Source organism: Athene noctua, chromosome 2 (genome assembly GCF_965140245.1).
Source record: "Athene noctua chromosome 2, bAthNoc1.hap1.1, whole genome shotgun sequence".
Lineage (NCBI taxonomy): Eukaryota > Metazoa > Chordata > Aves > Strigiformes > Strigidae > Athene > Athene noctua.
In genome coordinates, this window is record NC_134038.1 from 99,399,558 (window position 1) to 99,418,226 (window position 18,669).

An 18,669-nucleotide genomic window follows, 5' to 3' on the forward strand; every position below is an offset into this window, starting at 1 on the left:
GATTTACAGTGCATGATTGCTACTTGATCTGGCTTTTGAACTGCTTGTAATAATTGTAAAATTTAATTTTGATGCTTAATATTTGATCCCTGAGAGGACAATAATCCTCTTTCTTTCCACAAAGCTCCATGGACATGTACCACCCCAAGAGCATACTTTGAGTCTATCCAAATATTTACTTTCTTCGTTTCACTTAGTTCTAAGGTTTGAATCAAAGTAATGAGTTCTGATTTCTAAGCTGATGTGGTACTCGTCAGTGCCTTTGCTTCTGTAACTGTGGTGTCTGTTGTTACCACATATCCAGCATATCAAACTCCTTGCTCCATAAAGCTGCTACCATCTGTATACAATTCCCAGTCTGGTTGCTCCAATGGTACATCCTTTAAATCTTGACTGGAATAAACATACTCGATAGTAGCCAAGCAGTCTTGCTCCAGTTGCTCTTCTTCCTGTGTGGAACTTAAAAACACTGCAGGATTTACCAGGTTAGTTGCTTTCAGAATTATGTCATCTTGTTCAGCCAGTACTACCTGGTACTTCATCATTCAGCTCAGAGATAGCCAATGTCCCCCCTTCTGTTCTAAAAGAGTTATCACCGTGTGTGAGACATAGACTGTTATTGTGCTTCCCAAAGTCAATTTTTGAGTATCCTGTATGAGCAATACTGTTGCAGCCACAGCTCGAAGGCAGTTTGGCCACCCTTTACTCGCTGCGTCCAGTTGTTTAGAGAAGTATCCGACAGGTCGTTTCCAGCTTCCCATCTTCTGAGTCAGCACACCTAGTGCCAGGCGTTGTCTTTCGTGAACAAACAGCTGAAAGTCTTTGGTTATGTCCAGAAGTCCTAAGGCAGGTGTAGACATTAAAGCATGTTTCAACTCTGTGACAGCCCGTTGTTGCTGTGGGCCCCATGTAAAAGGAGAGTTCTTTGGGCCTCATATAGCAGTTTAGCTATTAGACCATAATTCATGATCCAGAGGCGGCACCACCCTGTCATTCCTAAGAATGCTCTGAGTTCATGAATATTTTTCGGCTCACATGGCTTCTCAGTGTTCTGTTCCTAATTGCCGCTGCCCTTTTGAAATCTCAAAGTCCAAATTATCACAGTCTGACATGCTATTTGGGCTTTTTTTTTTTTTTTTTTTTTTTTTTCCCCCTGGCTACCTTGTACCCATTCAGTGCCAGAAAATTAAAAAGATCTATTGTTACCTGTATGTAGGTAAATCTTACTTCTGTAGCAATCAGTGTGTCATCCACATATTGTAAAAGCAAATGTCCAGGTTTTGGTTTGTCCTGTTTCCGTGTTTCAAGCTCCTTTGCCATCTGATTTCCAAAAATTATCAGGCTATTTTTAAATCCTTGGGGCAGTCTTGTCCATGTCAGCTGCATCTTTCGTCTTGTTTGTGGATTTTCCCATTCAAAAGCAAACTATTTTCTGTTTTCCTTCTCCAAAGGTATACAAAAGAAAGCATCTTTTAAATCAAGTACTGTAAACCACTGATAAGTCTCCTTTAAAGCTGTTAACAGCGTGTAAGGATTTGCTGCTGCAGGATATATATCCTTAACTATTTGATTCACTGCTCTTAAGTCTTGCACTAACCTATATGCACCCGATGTTGTCTGACTGGTAGAATGAGAGTTTTATACTCAGATTCACACTCCTCCAAGATTTTATACTTCAAAAATCTATCAATCAGTTCCTTTCTTATATCTGGTACCAATTGTCCTATAAAAATCAAAGCCAATTATATCTGAGCTGCCTCAGTTTCTACTTTCAAATCAGTATTTTTTTTTTCTGGCAGCTTCTTTTAGTCTTTCCAGAAATGCTGAGGGGGATTCATTTTTATCTTGTCCCACCTCATACAATTTAGACCAGTTCAGAAACCTAGGCATGGCATGTTTAACTCCATATAAAATCCATTTCTGATACCGACTCAGTCTTTCTCTGTGTTCCACATTATTTGGATCCCCACTGTGGATCCCCAGACGGAAAATTCTGCTTTCTCTCAGGATCCTCTCTATCCACTCCTGCTGCCTGCTTCCAAGCCACAAAATCTGTCACTGAAAAAGGCACTTTCACATACACCGGCCCATCATTGCCAACTCCCTGCCGCAGGGGAGCTATTGTTTGTACCTGCTGCTGAGTTCTTCGAGGAACAGGGGTATGAATTACAGCCTCAGACGGCCCTTCATCCACATCCTCTATTTCACTACTCTCAGGTTCCTCTGCCTGTTCTCTATATTCTCGCCCCTGATGCCGTTCTCTCTGTGAAAGGTATATATCTAATTCCGGCCCATCATCCTTTTCAGTAGAAACAATTCTTTCCTTTAAATAATCTTTCCAAGTTCACATGTTGAACAACACTTTTTCACCTTTTTATCGTCAGAAGTTATAGCCATTACTAAATTATCCCTACTAATCAACTCACATTCCTTCTGCCAATCCTCTTTTGTCTTAAATAGAAAAATAAATCAACATATGGCACTTCATTTCCCTTCTCTTCTACAAAACAGCATTAACTGCAAAATGGTATTATAATTCAGTGTCCAATTCGTGGGCCATTTTTCCTGATCATCCAAAGTATACAGAGGCCACCAGTGATTACAATATTCAATCATCTGACTTTCACGAATCATCGCGCAAATCTCCCCAATGTGCTAACAAACATCCTAACAGAGAAGTTTTCAGAACTTTGTCATTTGCAGCCAGATTACACATACTTTTACTTTTAAACAAATGAGTCATCTTAGATGCCATGGTTCAGTTACTTTGTAACACAATATACAATCAATCACTCGCTCAAGTCTGTCGCTTCGTCCTTCTCCGGCTTCACCCCTCACAGGATAACAGAACCGCAGATCCGAACTCCACACTTGCTTCATGCTCAATTGCACGTCTCACACTTACAAACACACTCACGCTTTTCTACAATTACTAGGACAAATAAAGGTATATAACACAATACAACACAGTTCTTAATTACTACACAATACTCAGTTGACGAAACAACCAATACCACAACTGAGTGCATAAAAACTTCTAACTTCCCGTTAGAGGCACTACCTTTGAGAACTCTATAGCATATAGGTTCTCTTGTTTCCAAATCCAATTGTCCAACCCTGCAATAGCTTTCGCTTATGTCTTACGGGCAGACGCCTAGGCTTCCAATACATGAGGATCCTCTAGCCCAACCCTGCGCAGCTTTCGCCGAGACTGACAGGCAGGCTTATGCAGTGGGACTCTAACCCACTTATTCCAATACAAAAGAGAAGTGTCTTACCAAAATCCAGGGGACGTCACAAAGAGCCTTATGGATCGGGGATCGATGGGTGTCCCCGAGAAATCCTCGGTGCCGGCTGGAACCGATCAGGTCCCCGACTCCTCCGGTCTCTCTCAGCGAGGTCCCATCTGGGTCACCAGAAACTGTCACCGAAATCTGGGATAAAAATAACTTATCGACACCAATTTGATGTAGATAAGCAGACACTTCTTTATTGACGGCCGGATGTGTAGGGGAGTGCTCTCACCAACAACACGTGCCAGGCACCAGAATCATACACCTTATATAGAACTTACTCATACATATACATTAAGTCTTCATACATAAGCATACAACTTCCAAGAAATCATTAACATATTCTCCTCCTACTTCCGATTCTGCGCAGTAGAGGTTAGAAATGTCTAGAAATGGGTCTGGGGTGTAATGTGAGTAGGTGGTCCATGAGTCGGTGGTCGCGATCTCCCCCTGCCGGAATTACCTTCTGCTTAAGGACACAGTTTTCTTGGCAGGTACCTGCAAGCTGTTACGGTTACTGCCCTCAGTTCCCATTAATCCTGGACCTTGACAACTACTTGCATTCTTCTAGTCCTATACATGTATTATAAATCAGTTTACAAATCACCTTGTGTTTTGTTACCTAGGTTCTAACCGTTCCTACTAAACAATTATGACCAATCCCTTCAGCCTTGGTACAGGGCTGTACAGGGGATTTTTGAGTAGCAGTCGGTTGCTAGATTCAAAATACAATAAATATAAAATAAATGATTTTTACTAAAATATTCCTTAATTCTATACTTACATTAAAATCAAACACAATTTAATTTCAATTGATAATAAAATCAGTAACAAAGGCACTACTGAGTGATACACAGTGCTTGCCTCCCATCAGTGCTTCAAAATTAGTCAAAGGATTACAGCAAGAGCATCCTTGTCATAGCCTGGAATTCCAAACTGTATTATTAAAAATCCTAAGGTCGCAGTTTAACTCTCGACGGATTTTTTTTTCTTTCTTTTTTTCTTTTTTTAAGAATGTGTTCTTAGGTGCTTTCAAATTCTCATGTTTTGGCTCAAATTCTGATGTGGTGGCATAAACACTCACAGTCACTCTAGATTCCTCTTGCTTCACCTGCACCAGCAGCCCAATAAGGGATGTTCCTTGATTTCAGACTCCAGAATCTTTCTTGCTTTCTTTGGTCCAAGAGGACAAGCCTTCTCTTCCTTCAGCTGTTCTCATGTCCTTGTTTCACATATATGATACACTGTCAGCACCAAAAGCAGGGGCTCATATACCCCACCTTCCACTCCTATATCTCACAACTGACATAATACATCCCAAAGATACAGCTTGGTCATCACTTGTGTAACTTGACTGACATTTGGCTTCATGTTTTATAAACCACAAAATAAGTCATCTTTACATGTCCTTAATATCACAGGCTGCTTCATTCTTAACTTCATTGCTTTAAGGTTAACAGTCTTGTTGAAACTTCCTATGGATTAAACCATGGATTTCTATGGAGATGTCTCTGGGAAATAACTAACAGACTTGTTATGCAAATGCATCCCTACTTCTCTTGCATAGACAGAATGTTCCTCTTGGTCCAGAAAGATTTCCAGAATATTTCCTCCATTCTTACATTTCAGCCCATCTGTCACTCTCAAATTTAAAAACAAATGCTGATTTGATTCACCCAGGACAAGAGCATGAAGTTATCTCTTCAGCTTACCTGAACATCACATGGCAAGTTACATTCCATGTGCAGTAAAGGAACTCCATGCAGAATCAGGCTGAGAGCACGGAGCAGAGACAGCCCTGCACACTTATCTTTCCATACTGCAGCACCTGTTGGGTTTGCTTTTGAAAGATGAGAGCTATTACTTCAGTGAAGAGCTTAATCCCCCAGCTTTGCACTGCCATGGCCTCCCTATAACCTGGCCTTTGTATCACAGGCATGTTCTTGCTCAGAACAAGAGGTCTGCACAGCCAAGTGTAATAAAGTTGATGCCAACTTCATAACAGCATTGTAACACCATTGTGTATCTGTATTGGTATTTCTTAGCTGCCTAACTTCCAAAAGTTACCATAGTGCATAAGAGTGCTTTTCGAAGGTTTGTCCAGTGTAAGCAGATCACTGACAGGTTACCTATATTTTCAGGCTGCTCTGAAGAGGCCATATATTAGCATTTATTTCTTCTCCATACCACTTGGCCATCCAGCTCGTGTCCATGTTTACTGATGAACCCATGGTGCTGTCAGCATCAACTTAGACAGAACTTGAAGTAAGCTCATTTTTGCAAGTGCTGTCTCTGTTTAAATTCTGGAGAGTTGTCATTTCATGTACATTGATGAGGGTAAGCATGTGTTTCATATCTGGTCTGTTTTTCTGATAACTGGGAGACATGCTCTCTTTTCTTAGACATGTCTAAAAGAGAAAACAGAAAGAAAAGCTTTAAACTGAGGTGCCTATGAAAGGCAACTTTTTTAAAGTTTGAAAGTGTTGCTTTTTCTCCTTGCTAACCATATGTTACACCTTTTCCATTTGTTTGTACTGGGTGCTTCTGGTGACAAAGAAAAGCTGCTCTTTCTTGCTCAGTCAAGGGGCTTTATAGAACAAAAGCCTTAATCACGAAATAAATTTACATTTAATTCAAGTTTTCAGGTGAACAGCCCTTGCACCAAGCTCTTGCAAGTGTGTTTACACCTGCCTTCGATACAGGTCAGTGCCCAAAATTTTTTCATCAAGTTGTCAAAGCCCCAGTCCTGACATTAGTCTTAATGTTTCTGTTGAGTCTAGTGGAGATTAGGCACAATCTCCACAAAGAGGACAGGGCAACCTGTAAGAACTTAACAGGCATTTTAAATAATGAAGATCACTTGTGAGATCAAGGCAATATTAAACTTTGATGAAAGCTAGGTTGATACCTGAGACTGGACCTCACCCAAGAGTAAGATACACATAATTCCACCAGAGTGCTTATCTTCACTACATGGCTCTGCTTTTTTTTAACTGCACCACTAAAACTGGGACTTTTTTTTTTTTTTTACATATGGGAGGGAGAGTTTCTTTAGAGATCTGAAATTCTTTCAGGACACTGAGCAGAACAGGGGCATCTGTCTCTTCTGAGTGATATCCTTGCTTTCATACTTTTATCCTAACAAATTCCTACAAGATTTATCTTGTCAAACTTTAGTCTGAACGGCACAAATTACTGGCAGGATTGTCAATCTAAAAAAGAGACAGGCATAAATTTAATTGCTCCCTGAAGATACATGAAAAGCTACATTTAGCTGCAGCTAATTAGATATTCTCCAATCAACAGTTATGATTCATCTGCTGAGGAAAAAACAAGAAGGCAAATATGAAATAGGCAACAAAAGTTAAATCTGACCTCCCAAAATGCTGGAGTCGGTTTTGGTTTGTTTTTAATTAGAAATGCTGCCAGCCCAGCGTTGCACTATATTGACACCAAAGGCTCATACTGCTTCTAAGCCAGGAGGCACAGACCTCTGCACAAGGAGATGACTTCACTGCTGCCACAGACAAAGCATAGTTTTGTTTCTGTGAAGTGAGCTTCCCAAATACCTCCTCTCCCAAGAGCTACATTCCTTGGCATTGCTTTCCCAGAACTACCAGACAGCATTAAGGGTATGGAAAAAACCCCAAGGAAGTTTTTTTCTAAAGACCTTAAAATGTCTGTTTAACAAGAAAGACGGATCTTCACAAAAATGCCCATCTGAAATGGGGTTGTCACCAATTTACAGGTAGGGAAACTGAGGCAAAAAAAAAGGTAGACTTGAACTTGTCCATCATGCCACAAGACAAAGCAATGCCATAGGTGGGGAAGGAATTCCGGGGGCCTGTGTCTCCATCTTAGGCAAATGCTGTTGCAAAGTACCAAACCAAAAGAGCTGTTGATGTGCCCTTAAACTGAAGAGCATCTGGAAGCAGAAATGGGCAGCAGGGTGCAGGAAAATAACTGTCTGGTTTGAGTTAGATCAGGGTGCAGTGAAATGTTTTATCTCTTTGGGACACCATCCTGTCTTCCTCATGCACCTGACTTTCCTCTGGCTTTGAAAATACTGTGTCAGTTATTTAAAGAATTTGATCATAAATTAAGCATGAACACTAACTTGTGACTGCCTGAGTTAAGGTGGTGCTAGCAGAGAAAATGAGTGGGTGTTTTGGTTGGTTTGTTTACAAGAAAGTGAATTACTTACACAGGTAAAAAATATGAGTAGCAGGTAGAAAATCCCAAGGCAAGTCAGCATGAAAAGTTCAGCTTTGTATTTTTTTAATTTTTCGTCTTCTATTCCAGGGCAACCTAAAATGTAAAGCAAGGTGCTACATTGTTCTGGTGTTTGTAAAATATTTTTAAACTGTTACCTTCATGAAATGGCATGCAGAGCATGGGATAGTCAAGAGTTTCTACTGTACCTGTTACTTTTAATGTGACTGTGCCACTCAGATTGCGTTCTCCGCTCTGTACCCCCAAAGTGCACTTATATGTCCCGCTGTTTTGGCTGGTTGCATTTTTGATCCTCAATGAAAAGAAAGTGTCGTTGGAGAGCTCCAGGGACCCCCCAAGTTCTTTTGGATAATGAGATTCTACATCAAGGACTTTCCATGCTATTCCTTCACCATCTCCAGCCATCTGGAAAACACAAATATATTTCTTGTCTCGGGCAACAGTGTCATCCTGAGTTTTAGGGAAAAGAGAGTTTTAAAGTTGGTTTATGGCTGAAAATGTAGAGGCTGAAGAGTAGCGCGGGGCAGGGGTGGGGGGGGACACGACACCTCAAAAGCATCTATTCTCTTATATTCGCAGTCAAAAAGTATTTGCTTTTCTGCTTAAATAGGCACTACATTTATAAATAGATACTATAGAACTATTGTGTAATAGCTTCTTAATCTGCCTTATCTAGACACAATCCTGCTACAGGCAGGAGTAGAGTATTCTCAAAGTGTCTATGCAAAGGCCCAAAAAGAGTTCAGAGATGGTCCATGGGAAAGAAGCCGAGGCAGCCCTACGCAGCTGTTTCATGGTGGCGTTGGGGATCAGAGGTCCTCAGGAGAGTGTGGAGCAGGTAGGCTCCACTGCTGCCCGCCCTCGCCCTGCCAGCACGCTTTCTGCCATGCCGTGGTGGGAATTAAACCTGCCTGCCCAGCAGGCATGCTTCAGCACGCTAGTTCTGTCAGCATGGACTGGCATCTGCCCAATGACCCCGCAGCACAGAGCTCCTTGTGGGAACACAGCCCTGGAAACTGCACTTCCCTGTGCCAGTTTCTGTGCAGCTGACCCCTGAAACGACGGTGCCTCTCTGGAGGAATGGGGGTTTCCCCTCCTCCCCTCCACTCTTTATTGGAACCAAAGAACAAAAAATTGCTTCGACTCCTTCAGATTCAGTTGCGTGAAGGTCACAAGCAGGTTCTGGTGCACTTGGGGAGCATTTGGATGTTCAATTTCTTAATTGTAAGCAGAAGAGCTACATTCCTTGGCATTGCTGAGAGGCTGCTGGAGGAATGAAGCGTATTCCCAGAACAGTTTGTACTGTGGGGCGATAGGATGCACTGAAAATGACAATAGGCTGGGAACCACAAAGAAGAGAGAAATCACTAACTTGATTTGAAAGATGGGAGAAGGGTTTGAATTAGCCTGTGTCCATTCTTATTCATCGATGTTGCTCCCTGGGATTCGAGGCAGCGTGCCTTCCACGAAGGTTTCCCAAGTAATGAATTCAGTCTTTCTGTGGACCAGCAGAGCCAGAGCCAGCTCATACAGTCCAAGGCTCAGCTTTTCAGCCAAACCTGTAACTAATGTAAGCCAAGGCTTTTTTATTATTATTATTTTATTTTAATAGACACATTTTTGGGTTGCATGTTGGTGCTTACTTTCTACCAGTATAGCTACTGCATCAGGGTGTAACAGTTACACTATAAATTATTAAAATTAACACAGTTTTCTCAGACTGAGGCTCAGAGTATCTGGTTTCCCTTTCATGTGTTTGCATGAAGAAATTGTACTCAGAAGTCTGGAAAGAAGTATGGGCCTGATGCTCCATTATACTTTGCTATTTTTGCAGGTCTAAAATGGTGTAAAGCAAGCTGCAGGTTGGGGAACTTTTCAGGCACTGGGGAATAAGACTAAAACACAAGATTTTCATAATTGTAAAGATCCTTTCTCAGAAAGGTTTGGGTCTTTTTTAGTGCATCAACTGAAACAGAGCAATAATTCCCTGGGGCTTTCCACACTTTACCCAGAAAGAGGGAAGAAAGTACCTTCTTCCTCTTAATCCACTAGTAAATTTACCCCAGCTTCTCTTTCTTATTCTGCTCAGCCCCAAGCAGCTATGAGACAAGCAGTATCTATGGTGGTTTTCAGGCTGTAGGGACTTCACTGTGCAATGGGGATTTAGATATTTTCAAGCCCTGCACATTGTCAGAGATGTGGCCAGAGGAATTCCAATACCCAGGCTGGGCTCAGCTCTGGTTACAAGTGGGTCAATAGCAGTTAAGTGCATAGAGTTGACCTTCCTCAGACCTAATTTTTGCCTCTTTCCCTTACCACCCCCTTCCTCAGAGAAATTTAAAACTGCCCACGGGGCAATAAAGAGAACCAACCTAGCTGCCCTTCACATTGCCCTAAAATGCAAACAAGATCTGAGCTACACACAGAAAATTAGTTTTGTTGGGGGTTTTTGTTGTTTTGTTTTGTTTTAATCCACTGGTAGCATAAATAATTGCTGTCTTAGGTGGTAAAGATGCTGGGATTCTTGTGGCTGAGATCTGGGAATCAGAAAACACTTTGATCTTTCTGTATGCAGCAGTGATCACTGCTAGTATAAAGCAGAAGTCAATTATATCCATGTATCCTATGCCTGACCGTGCACTTATTCCCAGTGAGATTTTTGGTAAGTGATTTAACTTCCCTGTTTTATGGGGACGCTGAGGGATAGAATTGCTTATTGCATCCAAAGCTTTTTGAGGTGCTCAGTTGCTGTCACAAGTACAGTGATGGTCACCCTGGAGACAAGCAAGTTAGAACTTTGACTTACCCAGACCCTCTCTGTGTGAGGCAAAGCAGTGTCGGTGAAGCTGCACCAACAACAATGCCTTTCCCCAGAATACAAGAAAAAGTTACTTTGTGGCCTTGTCTGGCTCCCTCACTTGTGGAGAAACCAGTCGAGATCTGGATGGGCGTCACGAACCTTCGCGTTTGGGGAGGAAGAGGAACGGTTCATATGTGTGGGTTTAATTCGGGGTTGCATGCCTCTCTTTCTCCATTAAATGTCCCCTTTGCCGAAGAGCAAAGGCAAGCAAGGCAGCCCGTGGTGGTGCTGGTGTGCCAGCAGCCTCCCTACATTCTTTAGGCTGCAGAGACACCTGGTGGCATTTTCCCAGCCTCCGCACACAGTGCATCCATCCCTACTCAGAGGTCACAGCAACCCTTTCTCTGGTGCCTGAAACAAGCCTTTTTCCACTGCAGTCTTATCTCCGATTACCTTATCAAAAAATAACGTCAACCACTCCCTTTTAAAATGCTCTACGTAGTGAGGAAACATCTGAGCAAATTTGCAGTGTGTCCTCATGTCCCAACTGTGTAAAAGGAAGTCCCTGAGATGTTCACTAAGGTCATCATCCTGCCTCTTGCTCTATTCGAGCTAACCTCTTTGCCCCCCAAACCTAATTAAATTTACGAAAATGTCACTTTGTTTTCCACCTCCTGTGAATTGCTTGGCAGACTCTCACTAGACAGATCATTTTGCAGTTCAAGCTCCTATGATAATCCAGCGCTAATTCATGCCAAGTGTCCTCCAGGTGATACCACAGCTCAAGGTAAATGCTAGGGGTTTTACCTAATTAATTCCAAGCTTAGAGGGATCGAAGCGAATGCTGTTGGTGGCAACAATCCACTTGTGTAGGGACCATCCTCTTTAATCAGCGACAAAATATGTTCCGCCCGTGTTTATTTTGCATTTCATTTCCCTTCCACTGTGCTGGTGAGTGAGCTGTAGCACGCTGCCCCCCCCTGCTCCCCACCGCCAACAGGAGGAGGAAAGGGAGTTGGTCTTTTCCTGCTCCCATGTTTGCTGTTAATGGCTTTACCAAAATTCAAAAGGCAAATCATGACTCGTGTGGGGACTGATAGAAATGCTACTGAATCTATTTGCATAAAGAGAGTCTCGTTGCCATGCTGGCTGCTGGGGGTTACTGAAGCAAGAATTTTGCTGGGAAACAGGGGCCTGCAGGCTGGCAACATCATTCCGCCTATCTGCATAAAAACACCCATTAAGAAAATTAAACAACAAAAGAAATGTGAGTTTATGATTATTGTCACATATACACTGGCTAGCAGCAATGTCTGTGGCAGGCTTTTTCAGAAATCAGCTGGGGGACTAAGTCTGTTGTTTTCCATCACCTCCATAGCAATGAGAGGAAATGCTACCCCCAGGGGCTGTTACTGTCCAACACATTCATGAATGACCTGGACGATGGGACAGAGCACATGTTCATCAAGTCTACAGATGACACAAAGCTGGGAGCAGTGGCTGATATGCCAGAGAGTCCTGCTGCCATCCAGAGGGACCTCAGCAGGCTGGGGAGATGGGCTGACAGGAACCTCATGAAGTTCAGCAAGTGGAAATGCTACAAGTCCTGCCCCTGGGGGTGAATAATCCTGGGGACCAGAACAGGCTAGGGCCAACTGTCTGGAAAGGCCCTGGTGTCATGATGGACACCAGGCTGACCATGAGCCCACAGTGAGCCCTCGTGACAACAAAGGCTCATGGGTGTCCTGTGCTGCACTCAGCAGGGCATCTCCAGCTGATGGAGGGAGGTGATCCTTCCCCTCTGCTCAGCCCCGGTGAGACACACCCGGAGTCTGCGTCCAGTGCTGGGCTCCTCAGGTCAAGAGAGAGACGGGCATACTGGAGACAGTCCAGCAAAGGGCCACAAACATGTTTAAAGATTTGGAGCATCTGACACAGAAGGAGAGGCTGGGAGAGCCGGGACTGTTCAGCCTGGAGGAGACCAGGCAGGGTCTTATCAGCATGTATCTAACTGCCAGGGGGATAAAGAAGTTGAAACCAGACTTCTCAGCAGTCTCCAGAAGCAAGATGAGGCAAAGGGCACAAACTGAAATTCAGGAAATCCCATTTAAACATAAGAAAAACCTTCTTACTGCAGGGGTGGTTGAGCACTGGAATGGGCTGTCCAGAGAGGGTGAAGAGTCTCCATCCTTGGCAATATTCAAAACCCGACTGGACATGGCCCTGAGCAACCAGCTGTAGTTCCCGTATTTTAAGTGAATTTAATTGAAAGTTATTCTAATTCCCAAAAGCTTGGAAATGCTTTGTCTAAAGAGGTTCTAAGTTTCCCACATGTATTTTCTAGTCAATTGACTGATTCCTGTTAAGCTTCTCCTAGCCCAGAGCTTTTTGGTAAGAATGGTGGTGGTGATACCGTGGGTGTTAAAATGGGATGGGTTTGATTGAAAATACCACTGAGCAGATGCATTTCTGTTCTCTGACTGGATGACTTATGAGGAATAGGTAGCATAATTAGTTCTCCAGCATTTAAGTGTTCTTCACCAAGTGAGAACTTAAAAACAAGGTACAAGAAGGAGGAGGAACATTTTTCTCAGTCCTAGCCAACTAGGTTTTAGCTGCAGTTTTGATGCTACAAATGATGCTCCAATTTGATGTTACAGCATTACATGATAGTGCCAATAAACAAAGGCAAGTCACCCATGCTGTGGTACTTACACCCAACTAATCAATCAAAATTTAATTGTATCATGTACATTTGAGAACAAGCAATTGTTTAGTTAACTCATGTCCTCTGCTCTCATTAATACTTTTCTCACCAAAATTTTCCCAAACTAAGGTGATACATTGGCTCTCAGGTAAATCAAAGTGCCAATATAATCCAGTTTTACCATAAAAGCAAATTTTTATTTCAAACAGAATGGTTTAGGTCCAAAACTGATGTCAGTTTAAAGGTGGAATGTATTAACATTAATTTATTTTCTTCTGAGGGTGGGATGACTGTAAAAATGGTTTTGTTTAAAATTATACCAGGAATAATGGCCAAGCTGAAATTTCTGACAGCTAAAGAGATCTAAAAACTATATACAGCCAGAAGGAATTTATATTCTGAGGCAAAATATCTAGAATTCTGGCAATGCCCGATGGCCAACATATAATGAATCACAACTGAGCTGAAACTGCTTAATAGGTGTATTTTTCAGCACAAAAGCACTTTCACATTTGATTAGTGCTGAAGGTGCATCCATATGGTTCCTATACAGTGTCATGTAGCGATACCAATGTTAAACTTTAAAAAAACAGAATTAAATTGTGGGCACATGTGAGTGAACTCTGTGCTTTAGAGGAGAAGAAAAAAAAAAAAAAGAAGAAAAAGAAAAACCAAAACCCAACCCCAAAACAACAGCAAAAGAACTGCATGTGACACATGAGCCAGCTGGAAAAGCCCTCTGACTCAGCCACACAGCCTTTATTGGGGGGGGGGTGGGGGTGGGGTGTTTAGCTAAGGGCATCCAGCGCTAGCTCATGTCAGGCAAAAGCATTGTTTTGGTCATGAAATCATTTCCACTGCTCCCTTCCTGTCTAAATCATTAATGTGTTAGAGCTACTTGGAGCTGAATAGATGTCTGAGGAGCATTGGACTGCATTTCTTCGCGTATGTTAGAAATCAGACGAAAGTAATTTAGCAACTATTTACCTATGCTAACAGATAATAGCTATGCACATGTAGCAAAAGTAATTTCCTTTGAAGGAAGGTGCAATTAATATTAAATGTCTGTAAGGTTTATTCTTACTTTATAATACGGCTTCCTCCACTAATTCTGCCACAATTTTATATTTTCCAGGGAAGTGTTATAAAGTTAATAGACTTCTCTCCACTGAAGTACATTCTTCTTTTATCTTGCTCAAGATTTATTTTAGATCAAGATTTTTCTGGCTATCAGATGGATAAAATAGTGAAATATCCACTGAGACTTCATTTGTGTGTGTTTAAACTTGGTTTTCAAACTGGATATAAAGTGATAATTATGAGGTTTTATGGAGAGGTTCTCATTTTCAGTGTGCTACACAAAGAGAAACTGTTCAGTTTTTAGTAGCCCTATGAGGCAGAAAGGTGAGTAAAGTTTCATTACCCATATTCTTATTTCATAGGTGGGCCGTAGAGGTTCAAACCAGTATTTCCGTACACAATTCCCAGTGCCTGGGTGCTTATGCAAAAGTGACCTAGTTTTCAGTTCTTGGTTGAGAAATTTTCATGCTGCTTATGCATGGGTTTAGGGCATTCAAGTTGCCCAGCAGTCCTACAAACAAACCACAATTAAAGGGTATCATCATTATGAACTTTCTAACTTTTTCATGGCCACATAGTGAATGGGATGATAGCTTCACCAGACTGGAAGAGGACTCAGTGCTCCACCTTCTCCCCAGTGTGCTAGGCTTGCCTACTTCAAGTATTTCTAAGTAAAAATTTTGAATGAGTTAGCTGATTTTGGTCACGATTCCGCATAGGAACTACTTACACTTGTGACTTCATCTATACAAATAATCTAATTAGTTCCAAGGATACTGGACATACAAGTGAAACACAGGCACACCTTTTTGCAGTACAAGACATTAGCAAAAGTGAAGGAACCATTGAATGCAATACTTCTTTTTTACAGCCAGTTGGTTTTTGACACCAGAATATTAACCCCTTTAAACAATTATTTCTCCATACATAACTGAAAAAGCAAGTACTTTTAAATAGTATCTTTTTTTTTAGGCAGATTGTAACAAACTACTTAAAAGTACTCCTCAATTGTTCAGAGCATGCAGAGGTGCCAGTAGGAAGGAGGGGTTTGTTCGCTGAGTGTTCACCCCGCGCAGACAGCTTCACATGCAGTGCTGTAACGTTGTCACCATCATTTTTTTAGAGCAGTAGAAGCAAAGGTTAATTGCTTGCATTTACTGCACAGTTCAAAGTGACCTCATACAAAAGATTTAGCCTAACAGATGCTTGAACTTTACAGTCTGAAATTTCATACCATTTGTTGGAATTACCTTTTAATTAGCCCTTTGGGGGTATACGTGGTGTTTATTGATTAATCCTTCAGTAGTTGTTTTTTAAATAACAGATTAATTCTTTATGTTGTGTAGCCCAGTCACGCTCCACCATTCCACCACCCTCCTTTTGCAGTGTTGGGCAGGAACAGCAGCATGTAGCTGGCGAGCATAGCTACAAGCTGCTGTCTATTATTTAGCTAGCCCCACAAGTAGAAGATATATTGCTTCTTCAGCACAAAACACTGAGCCTAAATTACCTTTTCCTGCTGAGAGTCAGGATTTTTAGCTTTGGTGCTGTGCTTTTTCTAATATGTCTGTGACTGAGGCTTGGGCTATCATCACCGAGAGTGGCATTAACTGCCTGTCCCCACTTCCCATCTCTTCTGGGATGAGTAACCGAGACTGCAGTACTGTGGCTGGTGCCATTACCCCCTAAGGATGGTGGCAAGAGCTGAGGATAGCTAGATTTTGTTATGTCTTGTAGGTTTGGCAGTACCAGCAGAGAAAAAAAGCATGACATCCTGTCATGCTGGACACTGAAAAAACAGTCTTTTCCTGAGCAAAATGGATGAAGCAGGAAGAGCATGGGAGACCACAGAGAGAGAGGAAATTGGCAGGACAGGGTAGGGGAGGTCCAGTGGCAGTCTGCACTGTAACTGCCTGACTGCTGCAAAGAGAAGCAGCTCTAGTGAGGGCTGCCAAGGAAGTGGCACACACAAAAGGCATGATCAAATATCACCCTCCCCTGCATATGTGGCCATTTTGTGCCCAGGTGGAACTGTAAAGAGCTACGAAACAGCACAGAATTGGGTCTACAGGGTTTCCTTACACACTTTCATGAGGGCAATGGCTTTTGGCTCCTGATTGCTATCTGGGGCTCCTAGCTGCCACTGAACTCAAAAGGGCATGCTTCTGGAGGATCCCCACACTTCAGCCTGCTGAAACTGTTTTTGGTTTTGTTGACTCCCAACATTGATTTATGGGATAATTTTAAGTGATCCAGTCAACCTCTCTGTTTATTCCTTCCCCACCCCTTACCACTTCTGCTCAACTCCTCCAGGTCCACCAGACTGCACGGTTTGCCTGCAATGAGGTCCCTGACCTGCCTAGACTCTGTGAGAAACATGGACCCTTAAATAATCAGCATGAATATCTATGAAATACATGTCCTTATCCACCTTTTGAAACAGAAAGCAAAAAAGAGTAAGTTGACACCTATCCCAGCTCCCATGATAATGTTCAACCAAATGCATTATTCTTTCCTCTGTCTCCTATTCATACTGAGTTCAGCATTTTGGAAGAAGGAGACTATCAATGCTGCACTTGCTGATGGGCTGGTAGCCAGATGTTCAAAACAGATCTTTCAGAGTTAAATACTTTTGGGTTGCAGTTGTCATCTAGTCAGTAGGCAGATGCTCGTTGGACCAGCATTGGAACTCAGATACAGTTATACAGTTCAAGTTTCAACCACAGAAACCCTATCTAATAACACTGTTGGTTTGCTGTAGGGAATAATTTTAAATCTGTATCTGACCAAACTGCTGGAGAAGCCAAGGCTGTGGCTTTATGTTCAGGCAGAGATAAGCTAACAGGTTTTGACCATGGAAAACATGGGTTTTTTTCCCTTCCCTTCCCTTCCACTGCTCTACCATCACATGGGAAAGTAATTCAACTCTGTAACCCACAAAATCTTTATTCACAGATTGATCTTCCACTATTACAACAAGCAACAAAGAGTTGACTTAACAGGTAACCAGAAGACCACCAGATCTGGCCCGTGGTAAGCAGCAGGAGAGCATGGCTGGGAGTGGGGAATGGGGAAGAACAAAACCTTCCTTTTTTTCCTTTTTGTTAATTTGGCTCACACCAATACATGATGCCATACAGCAAGTCAACAGTGACTTCTTCAACCACTGGGCAACTCTGCCTGTCTTTCGATGAGAAATTTCATCATGAAAGTGCTGAGCAGCACTTACCTGCTCATTAGCCTAATGATCCTTGTAGCCCACTCCTTCAAACAGGTGGTCAGCTTGTAGCCCCCTCCTGCTTTGGAGATGGGAATTCTAAATCAGGGCAGTCAAGGTATGACTTTTACTTCACGACTGCAAAGAGATTTCTAGCTGTCCATCTGCCTTCTGCATACCCTGCCCTTATGCCCATGCCCACTAGCCAAATCTTCATAAAGAGTAGCAAGTACTTGTTTAGTTCTTCTATTTCAAAGGAAAATATCAGCTCCTGTTTGACAAGAGATTAACCAAGGAATAACATCATTGGTGTTGCAAGGTTTAAATACTTTTTTTTGCTCTGAAGAAAAATCCTGAAAAGACTTCTCTTTGGAGTAGTATTTGGCAGGCTGTATGTGGGGCATCACCTTAATTCTGATCCCTGGAAGCCAGCAATAGTTAGATAGAAAAGCAGGCCAAGCACAATTCAGGGATCACGTTCAAATAGTCTGTCTACAATGACATGAAAAACGCCTGTTCTCCATGATCAGCTCAAATGCTGTCATTGCTGCCTTATTTCTGCTGCACTGACAGGAGGATGCCTCTTCATAAAATAACCCAGTCTGCTCAAGACAAGCCAGTATCAGGCAGGAAAGCAAAGCAAACTGCTCAAGTAACTTAGGCTTTTTTCTTACTTTATACCAAGACGCTGTCTGGTAGGTGACTGAGGAGTCCTGAAGAACTTTACAGGGCAGCAGCGCTTCTTCAGCACACCTCACAGCAACATCTGGGACCGCCACAGAAGACCCACGGATCAAGCACCAAACTGCAAAGCACAGGTACACATTGCCTTTAAAGAAGATCGCCTAGGTAATCCTTCCTGTCTTCCCAAAAGATATCCCCACAAACCAAATGTGAAAGACCAGAAAGAAAAATGCAAGGCTCCCCTCTTACCATTGCACAGGACGGTGAGCAGAGCACAGACTACCAAAGACATGGCTTTTTCTGCTTCAAATCACAGAGCAGCAGCAGCGTGCCCCTTTGCAGGACGGACTATGAGAGCAGAGTGAAACTGCTACTGCTTCTAGAGTGATATTTCTGGAGGCAGACCGGGGAATCCCCCAGGCTGATTATCTTGAAGTTCCTAGTCACAGGGAAAATCCCTCTGTGTAGGAGCCAGTGCTCCTCCCATTACATCTTAGGTCACTCCCACTTCTGTAACCGCCTGCAGTGGTAGCAGCACCTCACCTCACTTTTTTTCTTTTTTCTTTTTTTTTTTTTTTTTCCCCCCTCTGTGTTGATCTGAACAGAAAAAAGGTTGATCATGGGGCACCATGGATCAGTGTGAAGGGCATCAAAA

At 42.5% G+C, this 18,669-nt stretch overlaps 1 protein-coding gene across 1 annotated transcript; it reads right to left on the reverse strand.

The window, feature by feature from the left end:
• Positions 1 to 3,048: 3,048 nt before the first annotated feature.
• Positions 3,049 to 18,376, reverse strand: CD83 (CD83 molecule). The gene is made up of 5 exons (XM_074897900.1): positions 18,264 to 18,376; positions 18,005 to 18,135; positions 7,715 to 7,931; positions 7,498 to 7,601; positions 3,049 to 5,701 (listed from the first exon to the last, which is right to left on the reverse strand). The coding sequence occupies exons 1-5, from the start codon at positions 18,304 to 18,306 to the stop codon at positions 5,543 to 5,545; spliced, it is 654 nt and encodes a 217-aa protein (XP_074754001.1). The 5' UTR covers positions 18,307 to 18,376; the 3' UTR covers positions 3,049 to 5,542.
• Between the last annotated feature and the right edge of the window lie 293 nt (positions 18,377 to 18,669).

Excerpts from the sequence above, each read along its gene's own strand:
- CD83 (XM_074897900.1), bottom strand. The coding sequence starts at position 18,306 with ATGTCTTTGGTAGTCTGTGCTCTGCTCACCGTCCTGTGCAATG. Across the intron at positions 18,136-18,263 it reads GCTCACCGTCCTGTGCAATG|TTTGGTGCTTGATCCGTGGG; the intron begins GTAAGAGGGGAG and ends TGTGCTTTGCAG. Across the intron at positions 7,602-7,714 it reads AGTCACATTAAAAGTAACAG|GTTGCCCTGGAATAGAAGAC; the intron begins GTACAGTAGAAA and ends TTTACATTTTAG.